At 43.6% G+C, this 27802-nt stretch overlaps 1 protein-coding gene across 4 annotated transcripts in view; it reads right to left on the reverse strand.

The window, feature by feature from the left end:
* Positions 1-27802, reverse strand: part of TMEM178B (transmembrane protein 178B) — a 244834-nt gene that overhangs the window by 7974 nt on the left and 209058 nt on the right. For 2 of the 4 annotated variants that reach the window (XM_057427849.1, XM_057427848.1), the window contains one exon: positions 18298-18707. The exons of the other annotated variants lie outside the window; for them this stretch is intronic. In XM_057427849.1, coding sequence (XP_057283832.1) covers positions 18457-18707 — 251 coding nt within the window. In that variant the 3' untranslated portion in view covers positions 18298-18456. Of the gene's footprint in view, positions 1-18297; positions 18708-27802 lie in introns of those variants that run through there. 4 annotated transcript variants of the gene reach the window in all.

Raw genomic sequence — 27802 nt, forward strand, 5'->3', positions numbered from 1 at the left:
ACAGTGCCTTTGGGAACACTGCCCGGAGGCCAAGCACTGGCAGCCATCCTGGCACTGCCTGTGGGTACAGCACAGCTCCTCTCTGTCTTCTCCTCTTTACCCAGGCTCACTGGGCAGTGATCCTGGTGCATGACCTCCTGCACCCCTGTTCGTGAGTCCTGCAAGGCCTTGTGCTGCAGGAGCACACTCAATGTTCAATAACAGATGAGCACGTTATTAATAAATGTGTGACTCGGACCTAACTCTGCAGAGAAGTAGCAAGGATGGTGAAAATTAATTGGTTGCTGCTGGCAAAATGATGGAAAGGGACTGCTTAGTACAGGCTGGGACTATGCTGCATTTGCAGCAGCACTTCCTTAGAAGTCTTCGCAATAAGCTCTTGCAGATCTTGACCTCCATCCCTGCCTATTGGTGAGCAAAGCAAGGCAGACAGGGGGGTTGCAAGGTTTCTTGCGAGGCCCTTCAGGATGGTGCTATTGGAGAAGGGGGAAAAGCCTGGCTGACTGCCCATCCTGAGGCACAGCTTCCGTCAGGGCCATCTTCCTGTCTCTGTAGATGTTCCAGCTTGCCAGGTTTAGCTTGGGAGCATTTAGATCCTGCCTCAGACAACGTGGATCTCCACTCTGATGGTGAATGTTTCCATATCATCTGCCCTGATGGGCATCTCTTTGGGGCTCAGACCCAGAATGAAGATCTCAACAACTGCAGAGCCTCCTGGCCGAAAGGAAAAACTGACATGATGCACCTTTGGCAGGAACAGCAATGACAGCTGTGGTGGGAAGGGTGTCACCCAGGACACAGAGCTGCTGCTGCCACCTGCGACCACTGGCTCAGCCTCCCGGGAAACTGAGTATCTTCACAGAAAAAGCTGAACTCTGAGCATAGTATTTTTATCCTGGTTTCCTAAGGAAATGAATGTTCTGTCACTTCATGTCTGCCCATCTGTCCCCATCAACCCTTGAATCCCCTGGCTACTTGCAGTCAGTATCTGGGAAGAGATGCGAAGTGTGAGGTAATGCATGAATCTCCATCTGACAGAAGGGAAGGGAGGGAGGACTCAGCAGTCACCTGTTCTGTTTGAAAGCTCCTTATAAACCTCAGCACATGGTATTTTTTGCTGCAAACGTGGTGGGTAGAGAACTCCTAAAGGGAACAAGGTATGTTGAATGAAGCAGAAATTGCAGCATGTCAGACAGGCACCCCAAGTATGAAACTGAAAAGTTGAGGTTTTGTTCAGTGCACGGAGCAACTTATTTCAGTCTCAGCCTCCTTTTCTCTGACAGGTTTGCAGGAAGATTGTAACAAAACATAGCTAAAAAGGAGGAAATATACCTTGCTGCGAAGATGGGTATTTGGTTTTGTTCCATGTTTTACCTACCAGTTGAGGGTGTGCGTGCCTGCATGTGTACATGCTGTGTGTGCTCACTTGGAGTTTATTTAGCCCTCAGAAGGCATTAAAGTACTAAGCAGCTTTCTGTGCAGGGTTGTTTCAAATATATATGGCCAGCTGTGGCTATGAAGACTTTACCTGTGCATTTTAGTCCCTGCTCTCACCCTTTGCCTGCTTCTGCTTTTCCAAATCACATGCTCCTTATGGCAGGGTTTATTTCTCCCTTTATGTTCCTGGCACACACTGTGAGCATTGCTGTGAACAGTTAGCATAAACCAAAGCAAGCTCTGTAGTGCTTCTGGTTCTCTGTTTAATACCTCCCAAAATACTCACCATCACCTTTGACTGAAAGGGTTGTCTCTGGGGAGCTGAGCAGGGGGGAGGTGATTGCCCAGAGCTTAGACTATGTGACCTCTCTCGGGCTGTATCTGCTGGCAGTAAGCTGTCAGGCCGCTGGGCCTGCCCTTTGGCCACCAGCTCATTTCTTGGTGAAGAGCTGAGCTCCATCAGAGGGCTTTGCTATCACAGCCAATGCAGGCTTCATTCTGAGCAGCCAGCTGCAGGTGAGGTCCTCGCCTCCGGGAGACAGCCACTTTGAATTTCAGAACTGAGAAGACCAAGGGTTTATCTGAGGATGGGAAGAAATCACAGGGAATTAAGCAAAGGGAAAGCGCATTTTCTCACAGAGAATTCACGGACAGCCTTTGCAAGTGAATGGCAAATGCAGGATAGCAGAGAGAGGGTGGCCGAGGCACGCTGGAGACCCTTTGGCAAGCATGGGCCCTGCATGCTAAGCTTTGGTGTAGCAGCAGCCTTGTCTGCTCCTGGCTGGCGGTAGGCTGACTGCTTTGGCGTGGGTTAGCAGGCTGATAAAGTCATAGCTGAGCTGGCGTAGTTCTTCCACTTCTGTCTGATGCAAATGAACAGGAGCACACTCCCCCTGAGCAGGGAGGCAGCAAAAAATTTAGTAAATGCAGCTTTTGAGGTGGTCTGCTTTTGGTCTCTGCAGGAAAAGAGCTCAGCCGTGACTCTTTAGAGGGCCCCTGGGGAAGAGCCTGATAATGTAATGGAATAATGAGTGTCGAGCTATGAAAGCATTTCATTACCAGCATCCTCACCCCATGCAGCACCAGTCTGCTGCAGTTATCATGTGCTTTTCACAAGAAAGGTCACCGTGAGATTATCCTGCCTCTGAAACAGAGTGGTTGCATTTCAGTGAGAGGGTCTTCGCTCCACTGCAGGCAGAAAGCATTAGCAGATAGATACCCAAAGCAAAGGGAAAACTGCGCTTTGGGGTGCTACTCAGGGGAAGAGCAAAGAATTTCACTGCTCTTAAGAACAGGAGTTGTTGCCTCTCTGTTCAACCTGCCGAGGCCCCGCTGTGTCACAGAGGAAGCCAATGGGTATCTTTCTCTCTCCTAAACCTAATTCTTAAAATACTCACTACTTTCCTTCCCAAGTGAGTAGTTATTTCCCTTCATGACCAGGTAGAGTCTTGAATAGATGGAGGTATCTTTGAGGGCAATGGTGCTAATTCAAAGTGGGATTTGGACCACGAGAGATGAGCACTCCTGCTATACTTCCCAAACTGTGAGCTGCTGAGTGCAGCAAGATGGGGAGATAAGGCAGCCTCAGCCCTTGCCTTCCCGACTGAGATAGCCTGACAAGGGCACAGCAAGCCCCTGCTCTGCCACAGGCGGCTTGTGTGATGTTGAGTTATTCAAATCCCTCTGTTCTCTGCTTCCTATGTGGTGAACTACAGCTAATGAGTCTTTCCTTCTCTTGCTCGCTGTCTGCTTTGTCTAGCTGGGTTGCAGGCTCCTGTGCAGTGCTATGGCATTACCTGGTGTCTCCTCTCGCACCAGAGGGCTGGACCCCCAGAAGTGAGCAAAGCAAAGCACCATCGAGCTGACAGCAGTAGGGGTGGGCAGCCTGAACACTGCAGGGAGCAACAGTGCATTGCGGGTTAACATTCAGCCCTCACAGGGCTAATGCAACCCTGGCGTTCTATGCACAAATCTTCCCCTATGTCAGGCCACTCTCTTTCTGCAGCACTCTCTTTTCTGCAGGCCCTTCCATGACAGTGTCTGTAGCTCAGCTCCTTCCATTTGTGTTCTTCTTCCCCCTTCCCCGTATAGGTGCTGAGCAGCTAAATCCTCTGATCTGGCAGCCATGCTCCTGAAGCTTTCCCTGCCATCAGTGCCATGAGACAGGGCACCTGCTTTCTGCCCTGCAACAAAGCGAGCTCTACAGGCTTCCATTTTTAGCACCAATGAATCACGTTGTCTCTGCTCATGGCAGAGAGCAAAGACCTTAGCAGCCCCTAGTTATTTGCTGCTAAACCAGAGGTTTCACTGAGCAGGCATGGATGGCTGGGTGGGCAGCTGTGCCAGGCAGCAGAAGCAAGAAGATGAGAGTTTTAATTGAAAGGGTTTTACTTCTTCATGGTGCTGAATATGCCACTGTACAGCTTTAACTCCCTTCATGTATCTTGGGGGAGTTGCCAGGTTCTGCACCCTTCAGCAAGCTCTTTCCCCTCTTACTCTGTGCTTTATTTGTAGGAGCAGGCATGTCATAAGTACGGGTAATGCAAGTGATATCACTAGAAATGTGGCAAGATTTCTCACTTCCTCAGCCATTAGTGACAGAGAAGAGGTCAAGGAACATATGTTAGTACCAATGAGGTTTTTGACAGAGAATTCACTCTTACTCTCCTCCCTTCAGACCTTTCATTTGGTTCCTTGTTGCAGTTGATATTTTAGACAGCACCTCTTTGGCGACAAGATGGACCCCATCCTGAGAACTGCAGCAGATAGGTTGGTTGTTATTGCTACAGCCCAAAGTCTGTCCCTAAAAACCAGTCAGCTTGGGAAAAGCCATCAGCCAGAAGAATGTGCCAGGCACATTCTGGCAGGATGTTTAGATGCCTCCTCCTTTTTGACTGTCAGGTCTTGGTAGTTACAGCTGCTCAACCAGGTAAAAACAGCCAACACTGGAAATTTCAATATTTAACACCATTCCCAACAAAGTAATTGTGGTTTAAAAATACCTTGCCAGCATTTTTTTTAAATAATTTAGTTCTAGTTAATTAATTTAAAAGTAATTGATTAAAAGATAAAAAAGTTGTGGTTTTGTCTTAGACCTACTCTTGTATTTCCTCTGCTTGCACGCTCTAAAGAACTTTTGTCCATTCCTTTTACTTTCCTTCTATACATTTGGCCTATTTTTTATACCTTTACAGTTGTTATGAATACCCTGATCTTTGGGTGCTCAACCTGGGACACATGAAGCCCAACTCTAGTTGCACACTCAAAGCTGTGTAGAAAATGCCTGTCTGATTTGTTATTGTTGGCCTGAGGACGCAAGTGCAATGAGGAAGCACTAATATGAGTGCAGGGTTGTACCTGCCAAATTGCCCAAAGCCTTTACAGCTGAGCACTGAAAACCCAAAAGGCTGTATTTCATACTCACTTTTGTTTCTTTATTTACTAGGGGAAGGTGGGTGATAATCTACTGCAATGTCTCTATACATTTCAGTCAATTCACAGGCTTCTAGATGTTAAGTGGCCACAGAAAGAGATTAATGGTATTAAAGTACATACAGTTCCCAAGGCTCTGGTAGGAATCAATCCCTTCTATGACAGGCAGAAAAACCTCTTCATAAGTAGTCAGGTTGAGATACTGGTTGTGCTTGTAGTTTCATAGTGTCATGGAATCATAGAATAGTTTGGGTTGGAAGGAACCTTCGAAAGCATCTAGTCCAACCCCCGTGCAATAAGCTGGGACATCTTCAACTAGATCAGGTTGCCCAGAACCACATCCAGCCTGGCTTTCATTGTCTCCAGGAATGCAGCATCTTACAGTGTTTCTGATCAGAAGCCATATAATCATTATTACTAGTGGTTTGAAAAGAGCATTTCCAGTCCTTTTCCAGTGCTCCAGTGGTCAGAGGCCACCCACCTTCCTGTTCTGCTCTTTGTCCTCCCTTCATCTGAGGAAGGGGATGGTGAGAGGCCTCCAGCCCCACTCCCAACACAAGCAGATGCAGCCGCTTAAAACACACAACATGATTTTTTTATTTGTTTAATCAGTTTACATTCCACAACTGACAGTTTACTTATTTATTCTTTAATTTTCCATGAACAAGTTGTTTAGTTAGTTACCAGACAAGATTTTAATCGATGGAAATACAGTCTTCTGTGCCGATCTGGATAAAACCAAAACCAAACCAAATCAAAACAAAAGGAAAACTGTAAGATGTAGCCAGTTTTTTTGGCAAAGTCCTACGATGCTTTCTGCGACTTTTGTCTCTTCAAAGTTATAGGGGTTTGCTCACTTTCCCTGTTGGTTCCCTGATCTCAACCCTGCCACTAAAATGATCCTTCAGGGCAACAGTCCTGCAAACACCGATGCCCGTGCACAAACACCCGTGTGTCTGCAGATTAGCACCTTAAAGTAACAGAACAAGAAGTTAGGGGTTGTTTCACGTTTAAACAACTTCTGTTCACCTCTTCTCAAACAGATTACAGGAAGAAATGGAAAAGTACAATACACTTGATAAGATCCTGCATTACTTGTGAAATCAGCCACCACACTCACATCTTACCAGAGCGACCTATCGCAATAGTCAGTTGTTGCTGATGTGTTGTTAGCACCGATGGCCACAGGAGCCACTTTGCTTCTTGTAGCAGCACAGGAGTCCAAACTTCGCAGGACAAGCCACTCTTGAATACTTGTGACAACTGGATGTTGCTACCCAAAACTCATTAAACTGTGCACAGATTGGCTAAAAAGTGCTCCACTTGGTTGAGAGGCTGCATACACAGTTCAAATATCCTTGACAATGCTCGAAACATAATGAGAAATGGCCACATTTTTTGATTTTCAAAATATGTTGAAGTTTAATATATTTTAATGTAATTCCCAATCTAGCAAAGCAATTAGGCATGTGCCTAGCTTGAAGCATGGCAATAGCATCATTAATGGAACATTCGTGCTTGGAATTAAGCATGTGCTTCGTGGGATCAAAGCTCTGTAGCAGTGCTCTGATGAAGTCAGGATCCTGAGTGTCCTAATCCTGGCTTTCACCTTTACAGCCACTGCAGATTTGGATAAACCAGTTACAGTCTGGGTTTTCAAGAGTGCTGAAAACAGAAGGCTCCACCTGCAACTAGCAGAAATTCCAAGGGGGCATCAAACCACTGAACATCAGGTCTTTTCTCAGGTTTTTGGCTTCCCATCTCTAAAATGGCTATAATAACTACCTGCCTCAGACAGGTCTGGTGGGACTCGTAACACTTTCTGAAGACAAAACATGCCAAATAAATGCATCATATCAATGCATTTCTCTGAGTATGCCTGAATATTGTGGCATTCTAGGTCTTTTCTAATCCAGCTTTGTTATGTGTGTGCTGCACTTAGAGGAAACATAAACATCTGGCCAAGATGCATTTACATGATGAATGTCTTCTACCAGTCATATTATTTTACTTGGGAATGTCCTAGAAAAGTGCTGACATGCTTCAATTCACAAGTATTTCAGTAAATTATTATCCTAAGCCTCCCAAACTGTAAATTAGAGACAGTGGTGATTTCAGCTTTTGTCATCACCAAAGGATGGTTATGGGAATTGGTTCATTTCTTCTAAACAAAAAGATGCTTTTCCTTAAGGAATAAAAGGACCAATGTAGGAACCAAGGAAGGGGAGCCCTCCAAAACCTTTTGGCTAGTGTGGTAGCTCATGGCTAGGGTGAATATCACTTGGGGCAGAAGAAATCCTAAAGAGCAAATACCTGCATGAGATGCAGTTGCTGTGGATGAGGGAGAGTCCAGTGAGTCTGATTTTTCACTGACCCTTGTGCAAACCGCTGATGCCTTCACATAGGCTTGTTTTGCCATGCCTACACCTATTTGCCATAGGGGTGTGCGATGGCGTAAGTGTGAGTCAGTGAGAAGTCAGATCCAGACTCTGAACTGTCCGAGTGGTTCATGAAGCATGGTGGGAGCTTGCAAGGCAAGGTGATAGTTTAGCTCTCTGATGTGAGAGGGCCACGTGAGCTCCACCCATCTTCCTGCCTATCCCCTAGGATCCCTCCAGTGCCAGGCATTGTTGCTGTCCCATGCGAGGCTCCCTGCTGCAGGGTCACAGGAGTAGTTATGGCTTTTGTTAGGAGGTGAGACTTTTTTTTTTAAGAGAAAGTGTAGAATTATCCAAGAAGATAATCCAAGAGCAGCATGGGGATGAGAGGCCAGGCAGGCCCCTCTTGGCAAGCTACACCCTTGGCAAAGTCAGTGCAGCTGGGAGGAGAGTGCAGGATGGACACATAGGGCTGTTGTAAAGAATGGGAAAGAAAGATAAACTGGGACAGAGCCACCCTTTAGAGCCACTTCCCATTTGATGTTGAACATTATCACCTTTTAAAAAGAGGTTTCCTTTGACCGTAAAACTCTGAAAAGTCTGCTAGAGCCTCATGGGACACAGTGAGTTGACAGCTAAAAGAGCAACCTTTGAGAGTCCTGTATTCCAGGACCCTCACCACCCCTCTCACAGAGAGGGAGGGCAGGAGGGCAGTGATGAGAATTTTGGACCCTTCTGAGAAGTCTTTCAGAAAATGGAGCTGCATCCTTATATTTGATTTATCCTCAAGCTACTCTTCATTTCCAGAGCTCACTCTTAAAGCCTTTATTTCTTTTTCACAGACATTTCAAATAACAAAGCAGCCACATATGCAAGAGTTGGTATTGAATAGGATTTAGAGAAATGTGTCTTTACGGGAAGCATCTCTATATTCTCACACAGAGGGAGGAAAAGGAAGAAAGGGAGATATATCTGACTCCTCAAAAAAAGGAAAGGGAGAACAGGAGAAAAATGTCAGGATGAAACAATACTGTTTGGTCACGGTGGTACATGCTGGAAAATAGCGCAATCCCTGGAACTCAGCTTTATCTTCCACTTTCTAGCTAAAGTCTTTCCCTAAGTACTGATACACAGTGTTGAATCCTTTCTTTACAGGTCCCTGCAGGGCAGCCAAAGTCCGTCTTGCCATAACCCTAACCATATTTTTTAAAATCAAGTTGTTCTGAGAGATGGGTGAAGATCGTCAACTCACTGACTTATATTTAGCTGTAGAAATAAGTAGTAGTGACCATATGTTGGTTCACTTAGCCCTCGAGTTTCCAGAAATCAGTTTAATTCTCCCACTCCTCTGGCTGTGTTTCTTTTATTCAGGTGAAATATGGGACTATACAAGATCTCCAAAGTTCTTATACTGGATTAAATTGCTGGTCCCTTCAGACAGACTCAATATGCAATTCCAGAGTTTGGCTCTGAGAGACTCTAACCATAAGATGGAGACGTATGTTCAGCCTTGTCAGAGCAGCTTTCTGAATACAGTCACAGTCCATTTGCTTGTTGAGTCCTCAGTTTAGTGTTTCTGAGGAAAACTATAATCCCAACAATAAGGGATGAAATTGCAATCACTTTCATCTCCGTACAAGCTGCCTGTAAAGCAGTTATCACCATTGAAAAAAAAATATTAAACTACCCAAACTGTACCTTGGAGGAGAATTTTTTGATTATCACTACCAGCTAGATCACTTTTTACAGGCAAGTTTGGGGATGGAGCAGGAAAGTAACCTTTGAACAGCTCAGCCATTCAAACGTTTAGGATGTAAATTCACTCTTTGAACTGCTTCAGTAATGCCCAAGACTGGCAGAGAAAGCTGAAGAGGTCAGACCAGAGATCTCTGACCTCCATCACTAGGACCACCACAAGGAATTCACCTTAAATGCAGGTTCCAGGGGTTGGGGCAAACACTATCCTTTGCAGTCATTTTGCAATTTGGGAGGAGAAGCCTCCCATGAACATCTCCTTTTGTTCCAACAGTGAACAATGAATACCTATGTTTTGCATGGTGAGCCAGGCCATGTGTCTGAAGCACAGGGCCATGGCTAATCCCCATATGGATGCTCTTCTACACTAAGTCCCTGATTCATCTCACCAGGATTTAAGATCTTTTAAGATCTTGGGAACACCCAAGATACGTGAGTGGTCACTCTATGGAGCAAGAGAGAGCTCCTAAAGCAGTCTTAGATGTCAGTTTCACTGGTTTACCATCTAGAAGCAACTTTCTTTTTTCATTACCTATACAAGAAATGAAAAAGATGAGCTTGTTAACATAAAGAGCTCAGTTAAGTGCTTAAGGTTAACGAGGACAAATGCAGGTCAGAAAATCCAGGACTTTGTGTAGCTTGACTTCATCCGCAAAGATGCTCCACACAAACATACACCTGGTGCAGAAGAACAGCATCCATACAAAGGGCCTCTTAATAAAGGGTGAGTGTCCTGAGAGAGCTAATGTGGAACAGAAATTCTGCTGTTGGCTTTTTCAGTCTATTTCTTTTTCTTAAAAAAGCCCTTGAGATTAAGTCTCATATATTCATGACTGGATATACGTGTTTGGATATGCGTGCCGCTGGCTTTAGTGGGGCACAGTGGCAGAATGAGTATTTTCCTGGGAAATAGAACTTTTTCATTTGTTTCAATTTAAATCTGAGATATATGAGGATTGTGAAAAAGAAACAGTCCTTTGCCTGAAATTCTGTACATCAACCTCACCTTATCTCAGGCAATCATGAAGCTATAGACACTGTTCATAGATTTACAAATGTATATACATATATACACATATCTACATGTATATGTGTGTCAGCCTAGGGGCTAGATTTACCACTGCCTTATTCCAGCCACACACAAGTGTAATGGTTGTTTTTTACAAAAACAGATTGGTATAAAGTTGGAGTGACCTATCAGTGACTGTTCCCGTGTCTATGCAAAACATCAAAAGTGGGCTAACATACAAGTACAGCCCCCTTACCTAATTCTCCTCATCACATATACTCATAAATAGGATCCAGTCTTACAGTTGTTAATGAAGCAGATTTCCCATTGATTCCAATGATCTATAATCAAAGGGAATTTTACTTGAGGAAGAACTGAAAGTTCAAGCCCATTTTAGGTACAGCTTACAGCTTTGAAAGTTGTAAAGTGTGTCCTACTAGGCCTCAAAAAGTTTTAAAAAAATCCAAGTCAGTGCAGAAAAATATCTTCAAAAGTCCCCAAATACGCTTTTCTGTGTAAAGTGGGGGAAATTTTGTCCTGCAAAAGATCAAATGGCAAATACATAAATGTTAACAATGTAAGTGACAGAAAAGTTTGTTAGACGTCTGTGACTGTTGTTGGTGCCCAGGAGTTATAAATAATTCAGTATGCTCTAACTGAATGGTCAAAGGCTGCACTTTCATTGTTCTGATTACTTGAACCTTTTCCTTGCAATCTATATTGTTAATGAATAGCCTTTCTTAAAAAAATACAGCCTTATGCCCAACAGCCAGATGAAGACTGTTCTTGAGATAAAAGGTCACAAAAGCTTAAGCCAGTTAGGAGCATATATGTTTGGGGCTTTTAAATATGTGGGTACCAAAGGCATATAGTATTTTACTCCTATTCACTGCCTAAGGAAAAATTGGATGCTGAGGCTCTTTTGTGGAGCTGGCCCCAGGAGACTGAGCCATACCTGATTCATGCTCCTTGGTGTCTAACATCACTTTGAAACTGGGGCAAAACACGGGTGACACAGTTTTATGAAGGCTCGGCTCTTAATCTCATCCACAGCAGAATCACTGTTACTGTTTGCATATTTCTGACCAGCTGGCAAAATAACAAGGCTGCTTGAAGGGATTGCCTTTACAGAGATATTCCTATGCTATGCTGCCACAGGTAGGGCTCAGAGCCACGGGATATGGAGCTTCCTGCTGTGCCAAGCAGCATTAACTGCAGTTTTCATGCTGCTGACAGCCCACACCAGCCGTCTGCAGAGGACAGACTCAGGTGGTGTCCTGCCAGGGCGCTGCCTCTCAGCACAGCGGGATTTGTACACCAGAGGATCATAAACATTTCTGATTTGGAAGTGATATGGTGCAATTTGTTCTCCTGTGGCTGAGGCCATCTGTGTTAGAGAAGCACCTTGCAACAGCAGGTTGCAAGAATCAATCTTATGAATAACAAGGCTGGCCTGACGGGACTTCATTTTCCTTCAGCCTTACTCAGGAAGTGATGCCTGTACGTATTTCACATGAGTGGTCTGTGGCACTACAAGGTAGGAAGGACTCTGGGGCACAACTGAAGGCAGGTAGGACTTGTGGACACAACTGCATTTTTGGAGGTAGGATGGCTAGCTCAAGGATTGACTGGATCAGCAGTAGCTCTGTCGAAACCCTACACTGAAGAGCACTGATGGTCAGCTCTGGAGTCTTGCTGCATTGTTTCAGGGTGTTTCTGCCCTGAGCTGCTCACTGCCTCCCTTTTTGGGGGATGTATCTGGCCAAAGGCAAAATGCACAGAAAGAAACACGTATTTGTGTCATCTCAGCTGCTTCCTTTCCCCTGCATCTCTGGGATCAGAACAATACTGGCAACTCTTTCTTACATATCCAAATACATTTTGATGGTGAATACCCAAATGGTCCCAGTTGTACTGTGCTTCCCCATGTCTCTTCAGCGGATAATTTCCATGGGTTCTGCATACACAACCTAGCACAGACACAGATGGCATCTGAATTGCGCTCTAACTCGTGAGTTAATTATAAAAGAATAGAAAACAAACTCTCATGCTGCATTTTGCCATGTATTTCCTCTCTGTATAGTACACATATTCACAGGTTACTATACCCACATCATATGGGTTGTGCATGTGTGTGTGTCTAGGGAAGGAGGGGAGCGAGGGTGCCCATGTATATACACCCTACGCAAGAAAACGTTTGAAGTCACTTTCTGCCACTCTGCAGGAGTGTTAATCAGTGAAGGAAATATAAAAGTGCAGTCCTAGGATGGTCTGACAATTCCTGCTGCTGATGCTGTGGGCGACATTGGAGCGTCCTCACGTAATTCTACCAATGCTCGTCAATTCTGACCTATAGCAACTGCTGTTAGGTTTCCTTTTTTTTCAATCCCTCACCTTCCCTGGAGATAATCTATCTAAGCCTCTGTTATTTTCATTGCAAATCTTCCCTGAGCAAGGAAGGACAACAGATCTGTGATTCTGAAGTGCTTTACTAGAGGTGACCACCATTTCATTTCCCTCTTGTGGCCTATATTGAGGCAATCGTCTAGGCTTTCTCCAAGTTAAATCCTAAACACGTGTAAGGCACACTGTAATTAAATCGACAGCATTGTACCAGGCTCCAGAAGGAAAGGTAGTATCTGACAACTATTTAAAGCCAAAGATTAGATACTGTGTGTAAGCACGCATTTAATTTTCAGTGTTAACCAAGACAGCACTAAAACATTTTCTAAGGCACCTGATCCAAAACTCACTGGGGCCAAGGGGAAGCTTTCTAATGGACTTCAACGGACTATGGAACAGATGCATTATATTCCTGGCTATAACTCGAAACAGTAGGGCTATAAGTTTTGAGCTAAGCCCTGTCTTTATGAGCTTTCAGTTTAGACTGTCAGAATTAAGACTGTATAGATCTGGCCTGGAGTCTGTTATCAAACTTTAGGCTTTCTTGAAACTGAGTTCCTGACCTTGGGAATTCATCCATCAGTAATCTTTACATGCTGTTTGTGCTTCACACACGCTCTTTACTCTTTGTCTCTCAGTGGCGCCTGGCAATCATTCAGAGCTGTCTCAGTTTTTCACCTTGAGCCTTCCCTTGCTGGCTGGGTGAGCACAGCAGTATGGGCCATGAAAAAGCGCAAAACCTGGGGGCAATGAAATACAGTGTTGGTTTGTGTGAATGTGCCTGAGCACTCCTACAGCCCTTCTAGGCTTATGTAGAGACACACAGAAGAAAGAGCCCAAATAATGTATGTCTTTATTTAAGCTATACTTGGTAACATATCATTTCCTCTCCATTTCACTGCTGGCAGTTAGCTTGGCACTCAAGAATTAAGGACAGATTACAGTGATTTTCTTCTGAGCTCTGTTTATCAGTGGGCTCCAGGGATGAGCCTGATTTGGTGGTGCTGCATAGTGGGTAAATGGACAGCCATGGAGACACAGTCTTCCAGAAAAACCCTTAGGAATCTGAGATACCCTCTGCATATCAATCCTCTCCCTCACCAATGCTGTTTTGTTCACCATCCAATGAACTGCACAGCTAACATGCCATAGTTGAAAGTGGTCCCAAATGACTTGCATCTACAGGAAAGCAGAATACCTGAACTCTCACAATTTTCTCCTTAGACGATGAGCATCCTCTGTTTGGAGGACTCTGAGGCTTTTTTTGTGTTTGTTTTGTGAGGGTTTTTTGGTTGGTTGGGTTTTTCTCTTCTATTTGTTACTGCAGCTGAAATAACATTTAAAAGAGTAATTGCAATTTTTCAGAAGCAATATTTCAGAGGAATTGCTCTGGTCACTGGTGGTTTGTGATCCACTTGTGACTGCCCCTGGAATAGAATGAAAGGAAAAAAATCCCAACTAGAAATATAACTGGAGGGGCTCTACTATTTAGATCAGGGAAGATCAGTTGTGTGTTTGCAGAGAGGGAGAAGAGAGAGATGATAAATACAGGTGGCCAACATGAGTCAGAAATTTTAACACACAAACAGCTTTAGCTTGAAGAAGAGGGTGTCCTATACAGTACATGAGATTCAGAGCACATGTACTCCTGCCATGTAGCCCCATCACATATATAGTGCTCCCAGCAGAGATGGATAGCAAATCCACTGTAGCTAACTCATCGTGGTCACAGGAAAACTTCACTGTACTATAACTGAATCACCACATGCAAGATCTCAGCCTACAGATCACAATAGGTTGAGCCAATTCATCCTGTGTCCCTGGGACTCGTATTTTATGACATCTGTGTTCTTTGCAGTCAAGTTCTTCTGTGGTCTCTGGAGCATAGAGATATGTTGTCCCAGCAGTGCAACATGAAAGTCCATGGGAGGGAAAGAGCCTTTTGCCTATGGACCCTGCATTCCCACCTCACAGAAAGGGAGACCAAACAAGCCCTGGTATATCAGGCTAGGACAAGAATGTCACTTTATCTACAAGGGGAGGATAAGAAGAGAGGAGCGGGGCTGGACTCTGCAGGAAGCTGAACATCATCCAGGAAAGAATATTCTTAACTTTAAGCATATGAGCAGCCTACCAAAGCTGAGGTGATTAGTCACATGCTCCAAGGAAAGAACATGCTTAGGTGCTTTGCCAGAACAGATCTGAGGAATGGGGGTCAAGCCGTTTAATGCTGGGATGACAGCTAACATGTCTAATTAACTACTCCTCAAATAGAAAACCAAACACTCATCAAAAAGCTTGAATCTTTGTTCAGAAAGACAATTCAAAGCCTCCCCAGAATGCAGAAACTCAGACTAGATGCGAGTGTGCTTTGGCTCAGGACAGATGGAGACACTAACCATTGCAAATTTGGATCTGGATGTTATTTTGAGTCAACCCTTTTCTAAAGATGAGCCTGAGCCAACAGAAAGCTGTGAGCCCCATGTAAGAGTACTGAAAGCACACAGAGCTCCTCCCAGTTCTGTGAGTAGCATGGGGGGAAATTCACAGTATGCCAAGGGGGTTTTGCTCTTACCCGAGGCAAAGACAAGAGAACCGGTGTTTGGAGAAATGGTCCCTTTGGGGATCCAGTTTGAGACTAAGGTAACAGGATTATCTGCTGCTTCAGACACTCCCATAGTTTTTAAGATACTCCATAGCCACACAGGCCTTACAGAGCCTATGGTATAGCAAGTGGAAAATCACAGAATTGGCCCAAAGATCCAGGGTTAACACTCTTCTGTTGTAAAAAAAATAATCATTACCCTCTTCCACCATTGCCACACACAGACAAACGCACGGGCTCATATGCAGCTTGTAAACCAACACCAGAGAAGGCAAGAATACCATCAAGGCAGAACTATTTGTGCCAGCTGCAGAAAGCAACGAAAGCTTTGAGAATCCTTAAAACAGCAAAATCATGTCAATTTCTTTACATCTTGCTGCAATACCACTTTCAAAACTGTATCTGTATAAGAAGACACCCTGTGAACAGTCACAGACCACAGAAGCGTACATCATCACAGGAGCTCTCATGCTGCTTTCCGTGCCACAGGGCCTGGAGGTGGACTCCAACCAGATACCTCTGTGCTATTTAGTTTGCCTGGGTCACTCCAGGTATCTGTGTTCACATGAAACACCTTCCCTATCACACTCGGCACTGCAGAGGAGGAAGAAAATTTGCATTCAAAGCTGATTTAATGAAAGTTATCATTTTCCTAAAGCATTAATATCTTAATGGGAAGTTAGGGTTTTTTTTCACAAAACTTTTCATACTTCAAAAAATTTCTGAATGTTTTTATAGTCCTTATTTGGTTTTCATTTATGGGTTTTCTGCTTTCAGTTTTCATTTTGCTTTCCAAGAGCTGTTTAGTGTTAATTTCCTTCTCCTGTTCAATGGTAATTCATCAGCCTCCTTACCTAGTAGGCACTTGCACAGTCAAATGGTTTCAAAGGTTTTCAAAACCACTCTATTTGAAAACCTTGCCAGGAAAAAAAAAAACAAACAACAAACCAAAACCCCAAACCCTCCCTAATCGACTTAAAAAGGAAGTTTCTTCAAAAAGCTCGCATTATCAATCAACATGAATAAATAAATACTTTCTCTGGTCATGTCAAATGGAAAATGAAATGAAACTTCAGTTGTCGGGTGGCACTTTAATGGCAACACACTGACTTGTCAGATGGCACTGGCATGTCTGGGGAGTTTGTAGAATAGGGAAAACAAAAGCTAGGTGGCTGGGTGAGAATGAAAGAAAACCAAATCTACCTTACTCCAACACGACCTCCAGAAACTTCATTCATTTGGGCACTGTTAATAAAGCAAGAACAAGACACAAGGTGTAACAGGGAGGGAAGCAGGGCTGGCAGAGGAATATCTGGCTATGCAACGGTCTTGCATAAGAATTATTCATTGGTTAGATTTTTTTAACCAAAGTACTGTTTCTTGCTGTGTAACTGCCATGACCTGGAAATGAATGCCTCAATTTCTGTGCAACAGCACAGTCTGAACAGGTTTCCTTCGTCTCCTGGTGAGATTTTTTTAGATGCAGAGGGTGACTTTTTATTGGCTCATGAGAGCTGATGGCATGCAGATATCGTGTAAGAAAGGATTGCTGGTACTATCCCTGAATTAAGAGCATGTTGGGTTGAGTTGGTTTTGGGGAGGCCTTTTTACTTTGCCTTCTCTCCCTTTGCCTGTGCATTTGACAGTGGCACCCTTACTCCTGCATATGGCCATTCAGTCATTGTCTTTTAAGACTCCTTTTAGTTACTCCTTTGGCCCTTCCTCCCCACCTTCCCCTCAGCCACTGGTCCCCTGCAAGGACCCACTGCCATCAAAACCAAAATGCTTTGCTTCCTCTAACAGCATTCACCCACCTCTCCAGACTTAGCTGTTCATTTAGCTCTTCTGGACCTATGACTTGAATAGATCATAGGATGGGAAGAGCAGAGGGAAGGAGAAAAGAGACACTTTGGGGAAGTGGAAGTAACAGGAAAAAGAGAAAGACCAAAAAAGAGAGAGTCCCATTTGCAGATTCACAATTATATCATACAATGCTTGAGCTCTTGGGAAATGGATCTCTGTTCTCTGCATCTGACCTTTTTGCTTCCATCTGTACACAGTTCTCCCAGATGGAGAGTGGAGATGTCCAGTGAACCGGGGAGATTTCCAAAGACAAGATGTGGGAACGTCTTATTTGGCATACATGAACACAACAAGAGGCGTCTCTTACTTCTCCCTTACAAAAGTTGGCTCCCTTTCCTCCTCAGCAATGGCTTTTGCCCAGTTGTCTTAAACATCCGAACTAGAAACTTGATGAAATCCCACTCCAGCAAATATCTGGGAAGAACAACAGCCATGGCTCCCCCCACCTCCCTTCTCCTTGGTCGGTCTTCCCTTGGATCCACCATCCTGAACTCTCAGATGCTCCGTGAAAACAAAAAAAAACATCCTGAAATCCACCAGAGGAGACATGCTGTCTCAGACCTGACGGCTGTCCTCGCGCTTCCGCAGTTGCGGTGCCTCAGTCTTGGGCCACAAACACAGCATGGATGGGTTTAGTGGACAATCACATTGCAATGTTTTAAATTTTTCTTTTTCTTAAAAAAAAAAATAAATAAAAGGAGAGGGAAGAAAAGGTTATACACACATGTATCACAGCATTTTCAAAAGGCCTTCTGCTGCGTTTGCGTTAGCAGTTCAGCCTCAGTTGTAAGCCTGGATGTAAGGCAGCTGGAAGATTAAAACCGCATTGTTGGAAAGTCCGCTGAGATGTCCTCATGAAGTTTTTGTTGTTGTTTTCTGGTTTTGTTATTATTATTTTCACTTGTTTGCTTCTCTGAAGTTTGGCAGGCAAAGAGAAAATGCTTTTCTGCTTTTCCCCACACGTTCTGTCCATTTTGTTTTCTGTGGTTTAAGCAAAAAAAAATCCCCAACCCATAAACCCCAAACCAATGACAGGGCAGGCTTTTGTCATTTTGTTTCAAGAAAGAAAAGGAAAGAGGGCGGGTTTCTGATAATGGCCTTGAGGAGGTGCATTGTAAAGTTGGCTCAAATGCTTGATTTGTTCCTTTGCTTGCTGTTTGCGTTGTTTTTTTTTTTCTGGATGCAATGGACAGGTTTTTGCCCCCCGTACCCCACCCTCCATGTCCTGTACAGATTCTGGTTCCAGATCCCCCACATGGACCCCCTGTTCCCCTTCCCAAATGGCAGTAGGTAGATGCAACTGTATGTTCATTTGATCTCTAAGGTATGCTGCTGAAAAGAGTTGAATGGAAGAGCCATGTGAGAGAAAAGCTTTCCCATCGCTGTGAGAAAGAACGAAGCAACAGAGTCCAGTGGAGATGTGAGTGCTGTGTTGGACTCAGCTCTACCTTGGCACTGGCATTAATTTGAGATTAGATATATATATAATTATATATACATATATATGCATGTATAGGTATACATAGACATATATATATGTATATATGTATGTGTGTATTTGTTTGCTATTTGTTTTAGCACACTGTCCCATTCTCAGGTCTAGATTTGGGGCAGTTGGTCCTGGGGACAGGTTGGACAGAAGGGGCCAGAGTGCAGAAGAAGCCAGAGATAAGAGTGAGGCCCAGGCCCCCCCACGCACAGAACATGGACCAGCCATAGCCATGGCTGATGTCATCGGGAAGTCCATACAGGTAGCGGGGGTAGCGGGAGAGCTCAAAGTTGATTCCAGCCACGCACGTGCACAGTGAAATGATGCAGAAGGTTCCTGGAGGAGAGTGGGAAGGGGAGAAGGAGAGATAAAAAAGAAAGAGAAGTTAGAAGAGTGATAGACACACTACTTTCCAAGTCTCCTGACAAAAGCTGGTGCAAGCAGTAAGGAAATACCTAGGGGAAGATGTTTATATAGGAAATGGCTTAGTCTAGTGGCTCCATGGGGAAAGAACTGAGTGCCAAAGGAGCCTTGAATACTGATCTGATGCTGAACAGAGCTGTATGGAAAAACTTCAGCAGGAACAGTGTTTTCATTATGAGCACTCCCTTGGGAACCTGAATGCTTTGTGAGACTATGGATTTTTCTGGAATTTTGCTTTAGACAACTACAGAATGAGTCATCATGTTTCAATACTTTCTTGGGGGGATAAAAAGCTTGATTTTTTTGTTTAATTTCATTTTTTCCGTGATGGATTTTATAGCAGAAAATAGTACAAAATGCTTCACATACTTGGCTCTGATGAAACATACATTTGAAATGACTTGGGAGATTTTTTCCAGACTTTTCTTATATAAAAATTTAAAATCCTTCATTACACACCCCCCTTTTAAATACCACTGTCAAAACCTTAAACTCTCTTTCAAAATCTGGATTCTACTCTCTGTATGACTCCAGTCCCAATCTAGATGCCCTCTGCTGTGCTGGGAAATCTTCAAAATATCCTGTTCTTGTTTTCCATCTCTGCAGCAATACTCCATTTCTTCCTGAGAGCACTGCGAGGACAGGCTTCATAACTCTCTCAGGTGGTGTTATGGGAAGACACGTGCATCAGATGAGGCTGAACCTTAGCCCACCCAGATGAGTCCAGTTTTGATCTCTGGCCTCCAGCTTCATCAAAGCTAAACTCTCGAGTTCCTGAAATGTCACAGTTGCCACCCACACACCAAATAATGGATAGCTACAGATGCTATGCGTCTGTCTCAAGAGATAACAACTGAAGTCATCATAAACTTGGCAGTTTATTTTTACTCTCTAATTCCTCCCTTTGTGGGCCTCTTTGAATTGCCTGAGAGCCATGGGCACAGAAGGCCCAAGCTGTAGCAGGTACTATGCCTGTTGAAATAAAACCAGCCTTCTTGCCTCTCACCAGCACCCAATTAGTCTACACTCAGTTCTCTGGACTTTAGCAAAAGCACTGTGAGATCCCAAGCTGCGGAGCTGTCTTCACAGATTTTGAGGAGAAATGGGGGAGCCTCCCTTGCAGAATTCCTTACTAAAAATCAGGTAGTTTGATTAGAAACCACACACCCTGTTCCATGTTTTACTATGTCACTTGGGTTATCCAGTAACATGAAGGTGTCTGGCAAGTACGCAGTTTTTCTCTGTGCTAGTCATGTCAACATGAATAGCACACTGTTGGATCGAGGATAATAGGATCCATCAGAGCCACCGTGCTCTGAACCAAGCTCCATGGCTCATTTCAACTGGCTGTGGTTAGAACATGACATGAAAGGCCTTTCTTTGCAAGCAAGAACATGATAATTTAAGGTCTCTCAAAATATAAGATTGTTAAGAGAGGTGGGTGGGAAAATCTGTGCGGCCAGACTGGAGCTGCATTTCCTAAGTACAAAAGGGAAGGAAATAACTTTGTATTTCAAGTACTCCCCGTGCTTTCACGCTTTGTCTTGGCTGTTTTGATCACAAGCTCTACAATGCAACAAGTGATGCTTATCTTTGTATTCGAACAGTGCCCAATATATTGGCACTCCATCTTGCTGGGGGTATTCTGCCCATAACAAACGAACAATAAAGAAGAATGAGTAACAACAATAGACAATAAAGCAAATCATCAGCATGAGACTTCTTCGAATAAAGCCTGTCCCGTTCCTGCCCCTTCACTGGAGAATGGGCTAATCCCATGACGACAAATACTGAGTGCCATGCACAATGTTAGAGGATGCATAGTACAGTCCTCAGCCATTCACACCCCTATGCTTCTTCAGAATGTTTTGTATGGCACACTGCTATTCATTACTGACACAAAAATGCCATTTTATATCACCTACAGGAATCTTGATGGTCATTACATGAGTCCTATGTGTTGTTTGTATTCAGCCAAGGGAGGAATTCCCCACCTGTAGTTAATCTGGCATCTCACCAGGAGGGTTACTGATGAAAACTGAGTACAGTTACTATCTCACGGTTGTTTGGTAACTTTTCCTCATGAACCGGCAATCATAATAACACAAAGGTTCATCCATGCAAATTGCACGGGTTTTGGCTATCCTAGTGAAAAAGTCATGGGTGGAAGTGATGCAGAGATTAACTTGAAAACGCAGTTTGTACTGATCTGGATAAGACATGGAGCTGGGATAGCAGAAGGAGGGAGGCTGTCACCCCTGCCCATGACACTGCCTGCGCTATGGACACAATGCTTCAGAGGCAGCAGGATTGCAGCAAGTTGTGATCACCCCCAACGCTGAGATTCTCTTTCTCCCCAGAAAGTAAACTGAACCCTTACTCACTTTCCTGGCAGGTTCTTGCCATCAGTGAGGTGCCCCCATACATTGTATTAATGCCCCAGATCCCTGGACAGAGGCAGCAATGTAAACTTCAATTTCTTTGTTAAAAACATTCCCCATAACTCTGACCAAATCTGAAGGCTGGTGGTCCAGCTGTAACACTGGCACACGGAATGTGAATGACAGGAAGTAATAAGAGCTCACCGTGGATGTGCTTGTATGCAAGCTGGATGGGGGAGATAAAGACCATCTCCTTCAGCAGCTGTAGAGAGCAGAAGTGCTAAGTTCTTTGTGGTGGGATTTACACATCATCATAAGCAAAACAGTAATGAATGAGACAAGGCAACAGTGGCGGTTTTGACAAAGAAAATTCACGTCACTGCAAAACGCTTCAGTCAGGTGAGAGATGAAATTTCATGTAAAGCCATGTCTGAGCCACAGACACTGCTGTTTGACATGTATTTAAACCTCCATCTTGACTCCTTATTAGACAGCTGGGTTCCTCTTGGGCTAGTTTTGACAGTGCCTGTCTTGCTAACAGACTGATGGTAAACAGCAGTTTGAGCACCTGAGCTATTTAATACCTTGTGGCTATCTTGTGCTTTGCCTTCTCATATATTACTGAAGAAGAATATTAAGCATCACACTAAATGTCTCTTCCAATTAGCCTGGAAGTTTGTTTAGAACAGAGATGAACTTACTTGTTATGGATGTGTATAAGATTGGGGTCCTTCCATCCTTGCTGCAGGGGCAGACATGGTGAGGAGAGGAATGGCTGGGAAAGGTAATATCATTGATAGTCAAAGCCTAATTCGGTGTGGATTATGAGTCAGAGAACTTTGCTGTAGCTGGTTTAAGCATGATTATATCAAGCAGAGCTGTGGGGCTCTGCTCCTGGGAATTGTTTTTGAGTTTTTTGGTAAACATCCCTTTTCTTTCTGATAGCCTACCTGTGTGAGGGGCTGCAATGCCTCCATTTGCAGTTTTTAAACCTCACCTCCAGGGGAGAGCAGAACTGCTTGTGAGTGAACTGATTTTAACACAGACAAGCTCAAACCATCCATACCAAATACATTTGAATTTTGCCTCATGCTAGTGACCCCCTGAACCATGTCAGAAGCCACATCCTTTGCCCACAGACCTGGGTCTGCTTCCATAGCAATAAGAGCTTGAGGGATTTCCCAGGGTCTGTGGTGTCTGGCCAGACAAGAACTCCTGCCTTTCTTAGATATAGTGCAAATGAAGGTGAGACTTAGTGGTGCTAGTGTGCAAACAGACCCTGCTGACAGGAGATTCAACTAAACATCCTTCTCCCTAGGATCAAGGATAAGGTGTCAGACTAGACTGAAGGAGGCATCAGCAATTTGAAATCAAGGGAAATCCAAAAAGATGGTAAGTAAAATGATCCAGGCACCAATCCTACCTCTGAGACCCTCCCCTCTGCAAATAGTTTTTCTCATTATTTGGAAAACATTTCTTCCATGCCTGATGGAAGATGTTTGTTCTCTCCCTTCCCCCCACAACAGGCAGAAATGACTCACATACTAACAGTGCTGTCAGATGTACAAAGTAAACAAACCCAAAATCCTGATTCTTCTCCCCTTCTGGGCTGTTGTTTGTTTTTTTTTTTCCCCAGAGATGGAAATGTCAAGTATTACTTATAAACACCAGTAGATAAGAAGAGAAGCAGAAAGGTATGGATTTTAAGATGTCCTCTAAAACCATGCAGTTCTCAAGTAAATGCAAATCTCTGCCTTTTAAAGTATTCCTAGTAGCTGTGATTGATGGCAATTTGTGGCCACTAATGTGTTTGGAAGGACTGCTGTTTATTTAACTATCATCACTTTTTTATTATAGGGTTTGGGGAGAAAAAAATCTCAGAAGTGAAACATGATCTTTACTTTCCCTCTGCCCTACTAGCTTTTATTATTTTCAAGGTACATCAAACAAACAAATAAAATGAGGTCTGATCCTAAAGTGGAGTGTGTACCATTTGCTATTTAAATTATATCACAATCAAATGAAATTATTAAAGAATAAGCCAAATTCCCTCCCAACACAGTGATGACAAAAGCCTTTTGGAGGGAGCAGCTTTGCAGTAAACTCCTTCTGTGCATGGATTAAACGCCTCAGCAGCACGCAGCTCTTGAGAACACTTTATTGCTCTGTGCATACACGCACAGAATATAAATTATTGCTTAATTATGTACTGTTCCAGCAGAAGCAGCTTGCAGCATCACCGATAGGCTGCAGAATAGCCAGGGGTTTACTGGAAAACTGTCCTTATAAAAAAGGCTGAGATGGAAGGACAAGTCCAACTGGGTGGTGGAGATTCGGTGCAGTGCTCTTGTGAGACCATATACGCACTTGGGCTGGAACTTCATGCATTTTTATTTTACACCATGAGCCAGAGTAAACTGCAGGGTCTGTAGTGGTGCAGTGATATTGCATTATAGCTCTGTCAGAATGTGGTTTGCATTTGGCCTTTGGCCTCCTACTTCAAAACGTACCAGTGGCATCTGCACCGCACCAGAGCTGTACGCCTGCTGCATGTTACTTCAGCAGCAGTTCCTGTCTATTGAACTGCCGCTGCACAAGCCATCATAAGTTATGGCACCAGAGGACTATGTATCCTGTCAGGAGTGTGAATACATAATGGATCCCATCCTTAGGCTCATGTAAATCAGCACAGAATATGGAACAATATTACAGCAGTTGAGGGCTGGTCTCCGGTTTGCTATGCTGATACAACTGACATGCAGTTTATATTGCACACTATAGCATTCTGCGGATTTGCACATGGTGACATTTATGCTACCATATACCATGGGGCATGGGACTGTACTGGTAGTGGATATCCATGCTGTGCATGGCAGGCCGTGAACACCAGCTATGAGCAAGCACTGCCTGAAGCTATGAGTTGGTATGTAAGGCAAAAGCAACACTACTTAGCTAAAGGCACATTGTTTTGATGAAATGATCTGGGAAGGAATAGGGGAGTTGATCAAAGCCTGAGTTGAATAACCCTCTGATTACTTTAGCAATGCTGATTCCTATGACCAATCCAAAATAACTTGGCAATAATAAAGTGACTTGAGTACTTGACTAAAGCCATTAAGCAAACATAATGGATCATGAACTTGCAGCCACAACAGAGGAGGCAGCAAAATTTGTGCCAATTGTAGTAGTGGAGTGTGATTCAGTATTTTACTGGGAGCAGAAGGGAAAGAAAAAGATCTCTTAATGTCGAAATGAAGAAACATCCTAATCAAAGGTTAGTGAAATTGTCCTATCCCTGTGCTGGCAAGCACCATGCTTTGCAACATGCAGAGGCTGCTGGCAGGTTTCTTTCATTCCCTGCAGTACAGTCCCCCCCCAGGATGGCCCTGGCAGAGGCTGAAGATTAAATGGCAAGGGGCACTGAATGTCTGAGCAAACCTGAGTAACGCCATCACATCTCAGATTTACCAGATGACAAGACACATAAGTTTAGTATCAAACTGTACCTCAGGCAGGTGCTTCTTATTCTAGGCATTTTCCAGAGCTGAAGGGAAACTTGTCGGGTCAGGCTGGGCTTGCCTTGCCACAGGATATCTCCCTAAGCACGGGGAAACCATGCACCATGTTGTGTTTGGTCTTTTAGCAACCAAATCATTCTGCCTCTCTCCATGTGAGGTTTTTTTTTATTCCAGTCAAAAAAATTGAACCTCTCTCAGAAAGAGAAGGAGCCTCAGAGGGTTTGTGGAATATTTCTTTTGTAGGAAATCTTAAATTGCTTAAAAGTCTTCAGAAAGATGTTCTTCAAGACAAGTGAAACTGGAGAACAGACACAGCACAAATTCAGTGCAGCCTTCTTCCACATTGTCTAGTGTGAGACACTAAATATACTCTTAAAGAGAATACTTTTAATACTTTTTAAAGGTATGCACTCACATATCTTTTTAATACTTTTGTTTGCTGAAGGCTCTACTTAAAGAGCCATTGGGAGCTCTGGGTGATGGTGGTGGCTACCTGGTTTGGGTAATTTCCCCTTCAGGTGCTGAAGAGAAGCCTATGCATGAATTTTTTCAAGTGACCAAAGGACCCTTTGGTTGTAGAACTTTGAGTTGTTTGTACTGAATGTGAACTGAGGATCTTTGCTGCAAAAGGCTCTGGGCTCTATTACTGTTTCCCTGAGCTGATCTGCCAGAAACAGAAGCATCCTTTCTATATGTGCTAAGTGATACAGTTCTTGAGATATAATAGACAGAAATCAAAATAAGATGCAATTATCTTGTCAGCAACGACCACTTAGTGCAGACCACCCCTATGAAGTTAACATCATTCATGTGAATGCTTGCAAGCAACAAACTACCCTGGCTCTGTATTGTCTTAAAGGATCACTTGCTGAAATCTTTCCTGTTACAAAGGAAATACCTCTGCAGCCCCTGTAGCCCCCACAAGGACATTGGCGTGACTTGCCTTCCCATCCCCTGGAAGAGCCAGGTAGGGCAGAAATGAGGAAGGCCCCACTCATCTAGTTTCCGCCAGGTTCAGATGCTTTTCTGTTGAATTTCCAGTAGCCAGATGGACACTACCCAGGCAGATTAGAACAAGCAAGTGTAGGAATGATTTGTTCAAGGGAAATGTTGTTTTTCTAAGTTGACAACCTGAGGAGCCAAGAAGGTGAATGTAAACCTTGCTACGGCCTCTGCATTTAACAAGATCTGCCACACAGAGAAATATGCACCCCTTTCTCTCAGTAAAGAATTCTTTCTATCTAGCAAATCATGCCAGTATTACTCTTCCTCCTGTTACATGTGAAGTCTTCTTTCCTCTTTGATGCCAGGCATGCAAGCAACTCAGCAAACTGGTTTTGGTTGGTTTTTTGAATATTTTTATAAAAAACAACCCAGTAATAAATGCCACTTTTGTTTTCATTGTCTTCCTTTGGCCTTGATGTGTCTTGCCATTGGAATTCAGAGAGCAGCAACAGATCAGAGACCTGGTGACATTATTAAGGGATAAGGAACAACCACAGAATTTTAAAATGCACATAATTTGGTTTCCAGGGCTGTGGGTGGGAGAGTCTTTTGTATTTCTATTGGATCTGTCTCCCCAGCTTTGCTTCTACTTTAATTCACTTTCTGTCAGCCCCTCCAAAGATCTACCGAAGTCTGTGAGAAGCAAACTAGATTTAATGTCCCTTTTAGACTACGCTACGCTTTCTGTTCTTGTTACTCTAGAAGGTACTTGTAGGTTTCTGTCAGTACCTGCCATGCTGGTGAGGGAGAAATTGCAAGTCAGTATACCTGACTTCAAATGAACACACATGAATATGAACAATTCTTTTTGCTGAAAAGCCAGAGTGAGCTGACTCCTTAATTTACTGTACACCAAATTCAGAGAGACTGATTTAAGACTGAAAAACAAGTTTAGAAGTGCACATACACTACTTGTCCTTGTTTTGCTCCAGAGTATAAGATCTCTGCACCTCATTATGAGCCTTTCTTCTCCATCTCCTAAATGAGAGTGCTCTTCTGTGATCACGTACAATGTTGCCAGGATTGCTTGTGTTGGTATTTCTTTCCCAGCGTGCAAGCACACATCTAGCAGCATCAGAAACAAGCCGGTGTGTGTGTGTGTGTGTGTGTGTGTGTGTGTGTGTGTGTGTAGAAATTTGAGACATTTGAAGGTTGACTTTGAAGTCAGCTGATCCTGTTTCCATGGAGATCAAATGCTATGGAGTTGACAATGAGTTCTCTCATTGTGCCTTTCCTTCCAGTAAAAAAACCCACCTCTAAATAACTCCACCCTGCAGTGCAGCTGTGCTACTGATTTGAAAAACCTCTTTCTATATCCCACCCCCATTCTGTTATGGAGGTGTTAACTCTTAGGTCCCGACTTTTGGGGGCTAGGCCTGCCAACATTGACCTAAAGAATCAGATAAATTCCCAAGGTATTGGAAAAAAAGTGAAAACAGTATTCTGTGAGAAGAAGGACATAGCTCTGCTTTTGAATTTATGCTGTATGAGATGCAAAGATGGGTGTTATTATTCCCCTTGAGGAGTATTATAACACAAAATTATAAAAGAGCATTCCAGTGGCCAGTGCACACAAGATACCTGTATAGTGAAAGCAGGTGATCTTTCATATTCCCAGAGAGTCTCCTATTCCCATTTCAAAATGGGTGCCAGCATTAATAGATAAAATGCAAAATATGTTCTCAGTGCACCAGTAAGCACAGAGAAGTACTAGAAGTAGAGATGTAACACGCTATCCTAGCTCTGCCTAAGATAAGCAGAATGTATTGTGAGGCTTGTCATGCCATCAGCTGAGCAACTGCTTTCTAGCTTGCAAATGCTAAACAGGCTACCTTGGCATCATATTAAGTTCCCAAAACGTGGCAAGGGGGCTGTCTGTTTGCATGGATCATTTCCCAAGTGTTTATTCTGGGAGAGAAAATTGGAAATTTGATAATTTCCAAAAAGAAAGTGATACTAATTTCTAAAGGCTGATTACAAATATTTAGGTGGTCAGGATGAAGAAGCACTCCCAGTCCAGTCCACATTTGCAAGTATGTCCAGTGGACCTATATCCATATCTGGACATATATCCATCAGTGACCAGGTTTGAAATACAGAAGAA

Source organism: Pezoporus wallicus, unplaced genomic scaffold, assembly GCF_028554395.1.
Source record: "Pezoporus wallicus isolate ANWC-B61680 ecotype Strahan unplaced genomic scaffold, APGP_CSIRO_Pwel_v1 contig_2908, whole genome shotgun sequence".
NCBI classification, from domain to species: Eukaryota; Metazoa; Chordata; class Aves; order Psittaciformes; family Psittacidae; genus Pezoporus; species Pezoporus wallicus.